Source organism: Cynocephalus volans, chromosome X (genome assembly GCF_027409185.1).
Source record: "Cynocephalus volans isolate mCynVol1 chromosome X, mCynVol1.pri, whole genome shotgun sequence".
NCBI lineage: Eukaryota > Metazoa > Chordata > Mammalia > Dermoptera > Cynocephalidae > Cynocephalus > Cynocephalus volans.
Window position 1 is genome coordinate 74,279,270 of NC_084478.1, and position 14,407 is coordinate 74,293,676.

Below are 14,407 nucleotides of genomic sequence, written 5' to 3' on the forward strand. Positions count from 1 at the left end.
AACATTTCCACTTATCTGTGCTCCATTAGTATGTAAAGTCCAGGGCGAGGACCCTGTCTTCATCTTGCATTCCTCCACCTCCAGTAGGGCCTACATCATGGCTGGGGATTTGGTAAACATATCTTCCTCAGTTCAGAACGTGTGGATTAATGAGGTGGCTCTGGCCTGGCAGTTGCTAGGCCAACAGATTAATGCTTTGTGGTGTTATACTGTTATCCTTTAGCATTTTGATATCAGTCTTGTGGGGCAAGCCCTCAACTCTATGTCTCAGCATTTTGGATGAGGTTCACCCTCTTTGCAGCCCCTCATATCTGACCAAGTCTCCCTCTCCTGGGTCTTCTGTAACCTCCCCTCAGAGTCAGGCCCCATGCTTTAGGAACAGAGGTGCTTAGGAAATGGGTGTTCAATGACATTTACTTATTAAATGAAGAGGTGGCATTACAAAGAACACACTTCAAGTAAAATGAAGGCAAATAAATGGCAGCAAACGGTCAAGGATTCCAGGGCAAGTCCTCCTCTCTGGTGACAACTGGTTTCTCCTCCAGGACCACTTCAGTCCAGGAGTCCCTTTGATTGCCAACACCTCCTCTGAACTCACTGCTTCTCCCATCCCTCTGGCTCAAGTCTTTTCCCATCCTTTCTGCCCAACACAGCTTAGAGCCTTGTCTCAACCCTCAACTCTTCTCTTCCCCTAATCCTTAGGCCTTACAAAATCACCCATGGCCCAATGACTGACTCAACCTAACCCCTGACCTTACCAGTCCTGTTCCTAGTGTTCCAAAGTCAAGGTCACCCACCTCAGTTTGAAATGTCATCAGGGTGAGCTGGTAGGTTTTTCAGAGCTTGAGTCTCCCTACTCTCCCATACCCTGCAGCCAAGGTGTCAGGGCCGCATACCTCTTTTTATTTACTGTCCACCCCGTCTTCTCTTTATTAGCCTGGGACCTCAAGTACCCACCTCATAGAAAGAAAATTGTGAGGTGCGTGGGTGGAGTCACTCTCAACTTTAGGTACCCCCTCACCTGCCAGCATCAACCCCATATATAGTCTTATTATTTATTCATTCTTCCAGTGCAATGGGAAGAATAGGATTTTGGAAATCAGGGAGACCTGGGTTTGCAACTCAGCAGTCCTAGTTCCTAGCTGAGGAACCTTGGGCAAGTCCCTTCCTTGGGACTCAGTTTCCTTATCTATAAGACAGAAATGATAGTCTGACTCATGAGGCTGTTAGGAGGAAGAGAACTACCATATATTAGATCTTCAAAGGTGAGCTTCCTTTCTCTGCACCTTCACCTCCTCACACTGCTTCCTCCTCCTCAACCATCTTAGGAAATGAAAGAAAAAACTACTATGGTCCCTACCTTTCTCTTCATCTCTCCCATCTTCACTAAACTTATCCAAAGAGTTGTCTACTTCCCCACCTCCCATTCACTTCTCCACCCTCTGCTCCCTACTCTTGCTCCCACCACCCTAAATCATACACCGAGAAAGCTCTTCAAAAGGTCATCCTTGTGGCTAAATCCAGTGGATGTTTCTCAGATCTTTCCTTCCCTGACTTTTCTGGGATATCTGTCCCTCCTGACCACTCCTTCCTACAAATCCCTCCCTCAACTTCCTGGCTGGCACATTCTCCTAATTTTTTTCCCCTTCATTCTCCCTGAAATATTTATATTCTGCTTGTTCTCTAATTCATCCTCTTCTCTCCAGTCCCAGAGCTTTAGCTCTCACCTTTATTCCGATGATTTCAAGTCTATCACTCCAAGACCCCCAGCTCTCTCTCCAGCTCCAGGCATGTATACACTGAATTTCTTCAAGCACTCCAAAGTCAGCAGTGACCACCACCACCATCACCAAACTTGATCCGTATCTCAAACTTGATCCATATATCCATATCCTCACCATCTACCTGGTCAACCAAACCAAAAACCTAAGACTCATCTCAATCTTCTCACCTCTTTGTCCCACTCCCATCCAATCCCATCAAGTCCTGTGGATTTTACCTGCTAGAGACCTCTCCAGACCATCTGTCCCCCTCAGGGCCCAACCCCATTGCCAGTGCTTTATCTAACCCCCCACCGTCTTTTGCCTCAACAGTTATAGTAGTCTCCTACATAGTTTCCCTTTTCAATATTTTCTCCACATTGTGGCTAAAGTGATAATTAAAAAATACAAATTTGGTTTTTACCAATCCTCTTTTTTAAATCCCTTAATGGCTTTTTTTTTTTTTTTTTAGTTTCTAGTCAGTGAATTTATCATGCATATTTTATTATTTTATTTTTTATTGAAGCTTAATTGATTATGTATATGTGTGGGGTAGATTTGAATATCAATACATGTGTACAATATGTGGTGATCAAATCAGGATAATTAATGTACTCATGTTTACAAAACGTAATCAGTCTTTGTGACCCTTAACTAATTTCTCAATAACTCCCCTCCCCTTCCCCTTTCTCTCCTCTGATAACCACAGTTCTGTTCTCCGTTTTTTTTAAAGTTCAGTGTATTACTGTGATTCTTTCTTTCCTTCCTTCTTTCTTTCTTTTTCTTTCTCCTCCCTCACTTCCTTCCTACCTTCCTTCCTTCCCTCCTTCTCTCTCACTTACGAGTGAGGACATGCAGTGTTTCTCTTTCTGTGCCTGGATTATTTCACTTAACATATTTCTCTAAAAATTCATCCTTGTTGCTATAAATGGCAGAATTTCATTCTTTTTTATGGCACAGTAGTATTCCATTGAGTCGATATACCACATTTTTCTTATCCAGTCATCTGTCAGTGGACATTTAGGTTTGCCTTAGCCCAGATCACAGGTTCTTCATGAATAGATAGATCTTGGCCAATCTCTCCAGCCTCACTTTCTGCTACTCCTCTACTAATACCCCAATATCCAGTAATAAGGGAAGAGAAATGATGGCTGTCAGTATACATCATACTTCTTTCTGCCACATGCAGTTCCTTCTGCTGAGTTAGCTCCTCCAGAATCTGTGCTGCTATAGCACTATAGCAGTCATCACACTGTATTGTAAGTGTTTCTATATGGGTCTGTTTTGCCCCCACTGCAGATGGAAAGGCATATGCCACCGTAGTAAAAAATGGTTCTGGAGTTTTGCTTCAATCCCAGCTCTACCTCTTAGTAGCTGTGTGACCTAGAGCAGGTCACTTAATCTCTCTGTGCCCATTTCTTCTTCTGTAAAGAAAGGATAATAGTAGTACCTGTCTTGGAGGACTGTTGTTAGGATTAAATGAGTTAATACATAGTAAGTGCTTAGAATAGTGCCTGAACATAGTTCTCAGTAACTATTTTTACTATGATGATGATCATTCCTTAGGTCTCAAATTTATACAACTATTGCTCCCTACTTAATGTTCTAGAACCTAAGAACTGGAATTAACCTTGAAGATCATTTAACTTAGTTTCTTCAATTTAGAGATAAGGAAACCAAGGTTCAGAAGGGAGCAGGGACTTCCCTAAGGTCACATAGCTGTTACTGTCAGTTGTCTCATTAACAAGAACCCAGAACACACTTGTGCTTTTCAAAACTATTTCATGTACTGGGATAGGTAATAATTTTGTAAATGGAGGAAACTGCGGCCAGAGAGGGTAAGGGATTTGCCAGGTGCCTTACATCAAGGCAATAGCAGAGTCAGAAATAGAATCCAGGTGTTCCTACTTCCCATCCTGTTTTTTCTATTACAACATGAAACACAAACACATACCCCTCCCCCTTGCCTCAAGCAGAGTCACATTGCAGCTCCCAGGATTCTCAGCTTTTGCATGTCATGCTGAATTCCGGGGACTTGAGTAATGGGAGGTCCCTTTACAAATCGTTTCTTCTGATAGCCAGTAGGGATTCCCTTCTTACTATTTTATTTTGGGGACTGGCGTCTGGGGAGATGAAGAGGACAGGAAGTGGTGGAGGGAAATGCCGAAGCTCTTACCAAGGTCATACCATCAGCCCACAGCAGGGCCCATGTAAGAGCCTCCAGAGGGAGATAAAGTCATGGCCTCCAACTGGCTTTGGCACCTGAGTGAATTGCACCACATTAGATAAAGACAAGAAAATCCAGCTAGTCTATTGCCTAAACTCGCTTTGCTGTGGTTTATTAATCAAAAGAGTTATTGTGTGCCCACTGTGTGCAAGGAGCCCCTCCCTGATCCCCAAAGTGCAAGAGTTTTAAATCTTTTTGTGACGTTGGCCCCTGTGGCAAACTGGAGAAGTCTGTGGACCCCTTTCAGAATGGTTTGTAGTACATCAAATAAAATACATAGGATTAAAAGAAACCAATTATATTGAAATACTGCTATGAAAATATTTTTAAAACTCCATATATAGTAGTAGATGATCCTTATTAATATATTAAATAACAAGATTTACTAATAATTTCTAAGTGGTGATGAGTGTAAATGACATTTCAAGATTTCTGCCACAACTGTAATATGATACAAAATGTCTGCATGATTTCTTCTAGTGACCAAATTACAGGAACTGGTAGTACTACTGCTGTTTGCTGCCTGCATTCCTCCTTGAAGGAGATGGTAAATATCAGTTAGAGGTTAGAAAAAAGAAAGGTAATTGCTTGCCCTTCCAAGTTTCTGGATCCCTTGAATTATATCTAAAGCCTTCTTGGGGTTTGTTAATCCAGGTTAAGAACTCCTACAGGATAGTGGCTGGTTTCCTGTATCCTAGAACACTCTTTCAGGCATTAGTAGAGTATTTTTCAGACTTACCTTCCTCTTCCCACCCTGAGGATCTCTGCCCTTATGCCATTAAGCCCATTCCACTGCACCACACACAGAAATTCACAAATACCACACAGGGACACGAAGAGAAACCTTCACTATCCCTGTAGTGTATATAATCGGAATTGCCCTCAAGAAGTAGGTCCGTGTAGACCTGAGGGCCTAGGAAGACACACTGTCTTGGGACAGACAAGGCAAAAAGCTGGCATCGTATTCCTCCTCACTTCTGCTGGTGGGTTTCCCTACCCACGCTGCCAAACATCCCCAAGTCCCAGATCCAGGAGGAACAGCCCATGAAGGGTGGTGGTCACAGGTCAGCGGTTCCACAGGATTTACTCCTTCCTGACAACCTTGAGTCCTAGGATACAGGTACTCACCAGGCTTCGGCCTGAGGCCCTGCTGCCTGGGGTCGCTGTCCCAGCCCCTCTGCAAAGCACTCTGGCCCTAGTGGCCCCTCCGTGGGGAGCCTCTACTGCCCCAGGCTGGAGCAGGCAGGACCCTCGGTTCCCACTGTTAATGCCTCTGAAAGGCAAAGCGTTGGCCCCTATAGCTGACTTGGTCCAGAGGGCTAATTTTAGGCTACACTCCCCCACCCAGGCCGTGTTATCTTACTGTGCCATTCTGGGAGCAATCCCAGCAAGGAGGGGGGCCGCTCACGGGTAAGACCTGGAGGGAATGACTGACAGCTAGACAGGTGCCTGATGAGGCTTGGGCTCCTGTTCCCAGCCTTTCGTCGTATACCCCTCCCCACCACTCAAATGGGTGCCAAGGTGAGGCCTCTGATCTGTGGGTGTTCCCATCCCTCCACTAAGAGGCCCGGGAAGACCCAGCCTCTCCTTGCACACCTTCCTCTGAGCTGGGGCCTGTTTTTTCCTTCTTCCAAACTTAGCCTCTCTGGGTTTCCTTTTTCCTTTCTTGAGGGCCCAGCAACATGCCACCCTCCCTTCCCCCCACTCCCCAGAGTGAGGAGGAGAGGGGGAAGGAGAAGGCTTCATACTTGAATGTGTTCTCAGTCAGCTTTTCTAAAGCTTAAGAAGGCCCTAATCATTTATAAAGACCTCCTCGGTCCACTAACCCACAGGCTCAGCACGAAGAAAATGCCCATAGCCTCCCACTCTTCTCACCCTAAGGCATCACCACCAGTTTAATATGTCCAGCACCGGGAACTTTTTCAAAAGCCCAGCTCTGAAGAGTACCATTTTATCTCCCTGGTTGTCTTTAAATGAGGGAAGTGGTAGGAATTTACCTTTAGAAACAGTTGCATTATCTATTTCAGGTGTCACACAAAAAGAAACTGGGAGCCAGCATCCTGCTTCCCTCTGGGAGGAAAAGCTAGCCCAGCATTAGGTATATGGACCACACCACAAATAATCTGATCAAGTCTGAGAAACTCTTTATGGGAAACTATCAAGCAGCCACTATGTGTTAGGTTCTAGATGCAGGAAGAACACAGAGAAAAATAAGAAATGGTATCCCTTAAAGAGCTCACAGTTTATTAGGAAAAACAAACATGAAATAATTCTATTTTATATAATGTAAAAATGTCAGAACTAAAAGCTTCCCTGGATGCCAATGGTTATTCTATGTCCATGTCAGTCTCCCAGATTAGTCCGGGGGATACGGCGGAGTTCTCTGTCCCTACATCCCACCAAAACCAGTTATAACCTGAATTTTTCTGCAAATAGACTCCAGTCTATACAGAATACTGATCCCAAGACCTAGAGCCCTTCTCTTTCTTTTTCCAATCACCAGGGAACAGAAAAAGGTTTTAGTAAGGAAAAACAAAAAACCAGTGAAGGGGTCAGAGATGTGGTGGGATAAAGCAGTGGCAGCCCTGTTTCACTTGATTACTTTGGTGTTAGAATCTGCACATTGAAAGTTAATTTCCACATTTCTGAGAAACATTTAATGACTTCAGCTTGAATGCTTCAAATAATAGGGCACTTTCTACATTCAGAGGCAGCACATGTCATTCATTGTTGGGTAGCTCAGTTAGTCCTTTCTGCTAAGCCCATATCTGCATCTTTAAAGTACACCTGAGAACTTATTTTTATCTTCTGCTCATCCTTAGGAACCAAGAAAATATAGTTACTTTCTTTACTCCAAAACAGCCCTCTAGCATCTGAACTCAGGTATCCTACCCTCTATGTCACTTTATGTCAGGGAAAACAGCCCCAGATCGTTGAACTATTCCTTTCAAACTGGTATCTATCCAGTCTCCTTCTCAGTCTTGTCTACCACATTCATGAAGTGGTCATGCAACCTGCTAGCAGATCGAGAGTGTCAGGGAGCTCATAGGAGGTCAGATGACTCCTTTGGAAAGTGTCAGTGTCCCAGTGTGATCAGTAACTCTGAAGATCAGAAACATCAAAAAGCGTATTAGCTTTAGCTTAGTTTGAGCCAGTGGCCTGTAGCTGTTCATTGTCTGAGGTGAAAGCCTGATTAGCAGTCAATAAATAAGCCATTATGATGCTAAAGATGACAGAGTAGGGTATTATTCTTGAAAAAAGATTTACAGAATATTTAAATATAATTTTCTATTGAGATAACTGTAGATTCACATGCAGTTGTAAAATTAATAAGAGGTCCTATGTACACTTTACCCAGTTTCTCCCAATGGTAACATCTTGTACGATATCACAAGTATGATACTGACATTGACACAATCCACCTATCTTATTCAGATTTCTCCAGCTTTACTTGTACTCATTTGTGCATATGTGTGTGTATTTATTGCTATACAATTTTATCACATGTAGATTCTTATGTATACCACCTAAGACAATATACATAATAGTTTTATCCCAATAAAGATATCTCATGTTGCCTTTTTATAGCCACATCTACTTCCTTCCCACTCCTCCCACCTTGGTCAGAACTTCATTTGTTTTTAAGACTGAATAGTATTCCATTTTGTGTATATACCAAATTTTGTTCATTCATCTGTTAATGGACATTCAAGTTGTTTCCGCATTTTGGCTATTATAAATAATGCTACTATGAACATTCAGGTAACATTTGATTTCCAGCACAAGTTTTTGTGTGGACATATTTTTTGGAGGAGCTGCCACACTTTTTCCATAGCAGGTGCACCATTTTACGTTCCCACCAGTGATGCATGAAAGTTCTGATGTCTCCACAACCTAAGCAATACTTGTTATTTTCCTTGGTTTTGATTATAGCTATCCCAGTAGATAAGTGGTGTCTCATTGCAGTTTTGATTTGCATTTCTCTAATTATTAATGATGTCGAGTGTGGAGTATTCATAAAGCAAATGTACTTGACAGGGCCTGGTTTTCCAAAGACTTGCAGTTTCAAATATTGACCTTGCAAAGGACAGGAAATTTTCCCCAGGCTATAAAATCTCTGTTGTAAGATAAAGAATTGTAACACAGCAAGGTTGCTGGCTCAAAGACAGACAGGTTACTGATTGATATGTAAAGATACTGGGAAATTGCTGTAAGAAGAGAATGTTTGCTAAAATCAACCTTTTGTTAGTGGATCGACTTAATTACATGTTACCAGCTTCTATTGTTAAACTTGTTAAACTGTACTTAGCAAAAACCCCACCTATGTCTCTTCCTGTAACTTGCTGGTCTGGAGAATAAATGCAGGAAGAGAACCCCAATTCGTGGTTAATTTCCCAAATGGAAGGAATGCCTCGCTCTTGAGGGTTCTGGGACATTAACCCCTTTTTGAGGCTTCTCACTGCTCAGATGAGATGGGCTTTGAGTAATCTTTGGCAGCTCTGTCACCCAGGGGAAAAGGAGTGACAAATCCGTAGGAGGCAAGGCAACAGTTGAGCATCCTCTTGAAATCTGTCTATTCAAGTACTTTGCCCACTTTTTTTAACTTATAAAGAAACTCATGTTTATTAGCTGATTTACATTTGAAAAAGGAAAGGTATGTGCACAAAGAGCTGTTTAACAAAGTCTCAGATATCAAACAATAGTATTTCCCTGACTGCCCTACCAAGAGGGCACTTACGCTCACTCCTAGGTGACCATGCTCTGGAATGCAACCATTTATTGTATGTCATTGCACTGCATTGTGTTGTACATGGAGTATAGGCCTACAGGCATCTGACATCAAGGAAACGAACTATAACACTAAGAGCACTAGTTTCAAATGTCAAAACTCCATGTTAGTAACCACAAAATACTAATTATGTAATAGAATGATCAGAAATGTAACAAGCTTTGAGTACTGTGTAAAATACTCCTTTTAGAGAGAATTGGCTTTTGTGAGCTGCCTTCAATTTATTTCCTCTCTTTGCCAAAGCCTGTGCATTCATGCCAAATCAAAGACATATAGCACAAAACTTTTTTAATCATAGTAAAAAACACATAACATAAAATTTACCATTTTAACCATTTTTAAATGTACAGTTCAGTAGTGTTAAGTATATTCACATTGTTGTGCAACAGATCTCCAGAACTTTTTCCTCTTGCAAAACTGAAACTCCATACCCATTAAACAACTCCCCAAATCTCCTTTCCCCCACCCTCTGGTAAGCACCATCTTACTTTCTACTTCTATGAATTTGATACTTTAGATACTTCATATCAGTGAAATCATACAGTATTTGTCTTTTTGTGACTCACTTATTTCACTTAGCATATGTCCTGAAGGTTCATCCAAGTTGTAGTACATAACAGGATTTCCTTCCTTTTTAAGGCTAAATAATATTCCATAGTATGTATATACCACATTTTGTTTATTCACTCATCCATGGATGGACACTTTTGTTTCTTCCACCTTTTTGCTTTTCTGAATAATGCTGCTATGAATATTGTTGTACAAGTATCTGAGTCCCTGCTTTTAATTCTTTTGGGTATATACCCAGAAGTGGGATTGCTAGATTATATGGTAGCATATTTTTAATTTTCTAAGGAACTGCCACACTATTTTCAATAGTAGTTGCACCATTTTATAATTGCATCAACAGTATGCAATGGTTCAAATTTCTTCACATTCTTGCCAACATTTGTTACATTCTGTTTTTCTAATCTTACAGTAGCCATCCTAATGGGTGTGAGGTGATATCTCATAGTGGTTTTGATTTGTATTTCCCTAATGATTAGTGATGTTGAACATTTTTTCATGTACCTTTTGGTCATTTGTATATCATCTTTGGAGAAATATCTACTCTCAATTCATTTGAGCATTTTTGATAGGTTTATTTTTCTTTTCCATTGTTGTTGAGTTGTAGGAGTTCTTTATATATCCTGGATTTTAACCCCTTGATGGAGTTTGGACGTGTTGTCCCCTCCAAAACTCATGTGGAAATTTGATCCCCAATGCAGCAGTGTTGGAAACTGATTGGGTCACAGGGGCAGATCGGTCATGAGTAGATTAATGCTCTCCCTGGGGGAGAGGGGATTAATGAGTGAGTTCTCACTCTATTAGTTCCCATGAGAGCTGGTTGTTAAATATACCCTGGCACCTCCCCCCCCCTTGCTTCCTCTTGCCATATGATCTGCCTGTACCTGCCAGCTGCCTGCTGTTTTCTGCCACGAGTAGAAACAGCCTGAGGCCCGTGCCAGATGCAGCTGTCCCAGAATTGTAAGCCAAATAAACCTCTCTTCTTTATAAATCACCCAATCTCAGGTAGTTCTGTAATAGCAACACAAAATGGACTAAGACAGAAAATTGGTACCGAGGAGTGGGGTGTTGCTATACAGATACCTGAAGATGTGGATGCAGCTTTAGAACTGGGTAATAGGCAAAGGTTGGAGGAGTTTGGAGGACTTAGAAGAATACAAAAAGATGAGAGAATGTTTGGAACATTTTAGAGATTGTTGAAGTGGTTGTGACCAGAATGCTGATAGAAATGTGGACAGTAAAGACCATGCGAATGATGAGGTCTCAGACAGAAATGAGGAACTTATCGGAAATTGGACAAAAGATAACCCTTGCTACACCATAGCAAGGAATTTGGCTGCACTGTGTCCACGCCCTTGGACGTTGTGGAAGCTGGGACTTAAGAGTTGTGAACCAGAATGTATGGTGGAAGAAATCTCTATGCAGCAAAACATTAAGGAAGCTGCACAGTTACTTCTAAGAGCCTACTCTGAGTTATGGCAGCAAAGGCATGATGTAAAGTCAGAAATTAAAAGGGAAGCAGAGCATAAAGATTTGGAAAATTTGTAGCCTGGCCATGTGGTAAAGAAGCAGAGAGCAGGAGAAAAATGCAAGGGTGAAGCAGAAGACGTTATCTTGGTGGTGAGGCAGCCAGATACTAGTAACCATGACAATGGGAAAAAAGCCCTGCAGGCATTTGAGAAGTCTGGAAGGGTGCCCCATGCATCAAAGGCCCTGAGGCCTAGAAGGACTGAGTTGTCCTGGAGGAGAGACCTGGGGCACAGCTGCCCTCAGGAGCCTGCTCCCTGCATCCCAGCTGCTCTGGCTGAAGCAGCCCCAAATGTGGTTCATGCAGCAGTTCTGGAGAGTAGAAGCCTGAAACCTCGGTGGCATCCACGTTGTGTTAAGTCTACAGGCTGGCAGGACATGAGAGCAGTAGAGGCATGGCAGCCTCCACCCAGATTTCAGAGGATATATGGAAAAGCCTGGGGGACCAGGCAGAGACCTGCCACAGGAGCAGAGTCACTGCAGAGGCCATCTACTAGAGCAATGCCAAGCAGGAAAGTGGGGTTGGAGCCCCCACAGGGAGCCTGCACAAGGGAAATAGCTAGTAGAGCCAAGGCAGTGAGGCTGCCACCAGGACCGCAGAACTGCAGGGCCACTGATAACATGCAACACAGGCCTGGAAAAGCCACAGACACCAGTGCAGCCCACTGGGCTGCACATAGCAGAGCTGTGGGAATGAGGCTGCCTTATGCTTTGGGGCCCAGATGCTCAATTGTGCCCAGGATGCAGGACTTGGAGTCAAAGATTATTTTGGAGCTTTAAGACTTAATGTCTGCCCTGCTGGGTTTTGGACTTGTTTGGGGCCTGTTTCTTTCTTCTGGCCTATTCCTCTCTTTTGAATGGGAATGTGTACCCAATGTCTATTCCACCATTGTATCTTGGAAGTAGATAAATTTGTTTTTGATTTTTACAGGTTCACAGCTGGAAGGAGTTTTGCTTTTGGTCTCAGATGAGACTTTGGACGTTGGACTTTTAAGTTGGTGCTGGAACAAGCTAAGACTTTTGGGACTGTTGGGACAGAATAACTGTTATTTTGTATGTGAGAGGAACATGACTTTTGGGGGGATAGGGGCGGAATGATGGAGTTTGGAGGTGTTGTCCCCTCCAAAACTTGTGAGGAAATTTGATCCCCAATGTGGCAGTGCTGGAAACTGGGTCATGGAGGCAGATCCGTCATGAATGGCTTAATACTCTCCCTGGGGGATTAGGGGATTAATGAGTGAGTTCTCACTCTATTCCTGCAAGAGCTGGTTGTTTAATAGACCCTGGGCACCTTCCCTATCTCTCTCTTGCTTCCTCTCACTATGTGATCTGCCTGTACCAGCTGGCTGCCTGTTGTTTTCTGCCATGAGTAGAAGCAGCCTGAAGCCTATGCCAGATGCAGCTGTCCTAGAATTGTAAGCCAAATAAACCTCTCTTCTTTATAAATCACCCAGTCTCAGGTAGCTCTGTAATAGCAACATAAAACGGACTAAGACACCCCTTATCATATACATGATTTAAAAATATTTTCTCCCATTCCATAGGTTGTCTTTTCACTCTGTTTATAGTGTTTTTGATGCTCAAAAGTTTTTAAGTTTTATGTAGTCCTACTTGTCTATTTTGCTTTTGTTGCCTATGCATTTCATGTCATATCCAAGAAATCACTTCCAAATACAGTGTCATGAAGCTTTTCTCCTATGTTTCCTTCTATGAGTCAGTTTAGGTAATTTCTGTATTTCCGGAATTTGTTCATTTTACTGTAGGTTATCTAATTTGGCTGTATACAATTGTTCATAACATTTGCTTATAATCCTTTTATTTCTGTAAGGTTGGTAGTAATGTTACCACTTTCAATTCTGTTAATTATTTGTTGACTTTTCTCTGTTAGTCTATTTAATGGTTTGTCAATTTTGTTGAACTTTTCAAAGAACCAACTTCTGGCTGTTGATTCTCTCTATATTTTTCTATTCTCTATTTTATCTATCTCTGGTTTAATCTTTATTATTTCTTTCCTCTTGCTATCTTTGGGTTTAATTTGCTTCTGTCCCCCTAATTCCTCAAGGAGTAAGTTTAGATTATTTATCTGAGATCTTTCTTCTTTTTCAATGTAGGCATTAACAACCATAAATTTCCCTCTTTGCAATGCCATACGGTTTGGTATGTTATTTTTTTCATCTCTATTCCTAATTTTCTTGATTTTCTTGTGATTTTGTTTTTGACCCACTGGTTGTTTAAGAGTGTATTGTTTAATTCCCATGTATTTGTGAATTTTCCAGTTTTCCTTCTATTATATATTTTTAGATTTATTACTTTGTAGTCATGGAAGAAATGTATGATTTCTGTCTTTTAAAATTTATTAAGACTTCTATTGTGGCCTAAGATATGTCATATATTGGAAAATGTTTCATATGCAATTTAAAAGAATGTGTATTCTGCTGTTGCATGTATGCACATATGGTAGGTCTAGCTGGCTTGTAATGTTGTTCAAGTTCTCTATGTCCTTACTGATCTTTTGTCTATAAGTTCTATCTATTATTGAAAGTGTTGTATTGACATCTCTAACTATTATTGCAGAGATATCTGTTTCTGCCTTTAATTCAGTCAATGTTTGCTTCATATATTTTTTAATCTTGTATCCAACTTGTACCGAAGCATTTCCCCTTTTTTGGTATTAATGTAAACAGTATCATGTTTGTGATTGCTAATTTCAATTGTTCATCATTATATAAAAAGTAATTGACTTTTGTATATTAACCTTGTATCTTGCAAACTTGCTACAATTGCTTATTAGTTCCAGGCTTTTTCCTTTATATCCTTTGAAACTTTTTACAAAGAAAATCATATCATCTGCATTCAAAGATAGTTTTATGTCTTTCTTCCTAGATTGTAAACCTTTTATTTTCTTTTCTTGTCTTATTGCATTCATTCAGACTTCCAGTATGATGTCAAATAGGTGTGGTGAGAGTAGACATTCATGCTTTGTTTTTGATTTTAGCAGGAAAGCATCTACTTTCTTACCATCAAGTATTGTGTTAGCTGCATATTTTTTGGTGTTTTTTTATAAAGAATAGAAAAACTTCAAATAAATGACCTAATGCTATACCTCAAAGAAGTAGAAAAACAAGAACAATCCAATCCCAAAATTAGTGGACAGAAAGAAATAATTAAGGTCAGATAACTAAGTGAAATAAACACCCCCCAAAATGACACAAAAGATCAGTGAAACAAAAACTTGGTTTTTTGAGAAGATAAACAAAAATAGACAAATCATTAGCTAGACTAACTTAAAATGGAAGAGGGAAGAACCAAATAAAAAAAATCAGAAATCAAAAAGGAGGCCTATAGGTTGTAACCAATACCACAGAAACACAAGAAATCATTACAGACTATTATAAGCAACTATATGCCATAAAATTTGAAAACCTAGAGGAAATGGACAAATCTTTGGTCACATGCAGACTACCAAGACTGAACCAAGAAGAAATAGGAAACCTCAACAGACTAATAACAATCAATGAGATCGAAGCAGTAAGCAGC

At 41.1% G+C, this 14,407-nt stretch overlaps 1 protein-coding gene across 3 annotated transcripts in view; it reads right to left on the minus strand.

Moving 5' to 3' along the window:
- ASB12 (ankyrin repeat and SOCS box containing 12) overlaps positions 1-14,407 on the minus strand; it is a 152,171-nt gene that overhangs the window by 1,868 nt on the left and 135,896 nt on the right. The window contains exon 1 of one of the 3 annotated variants that reach the window (XM_063083248.1): positions 5,116-5,292. The exons of 1 other annotated variant lie outside the window; for it this stretch is intronic. Coding sequence is in view for 1 of the 2 variants with exons in the window: in XM_063083246.1 (XP_062939316.1) it covers positions 1,728-1,847 (120 nt within the window). In the remaining variant the exon portion in view is untranslated. Of the gene's footprint in view, positions 1-1,727; positions 1,900-5,115; positions 5,293-14,407 lie in introns of those variants that run through there. One more of the 3 variants, XM_063083246.1, reaches the window with a different exon arrangement.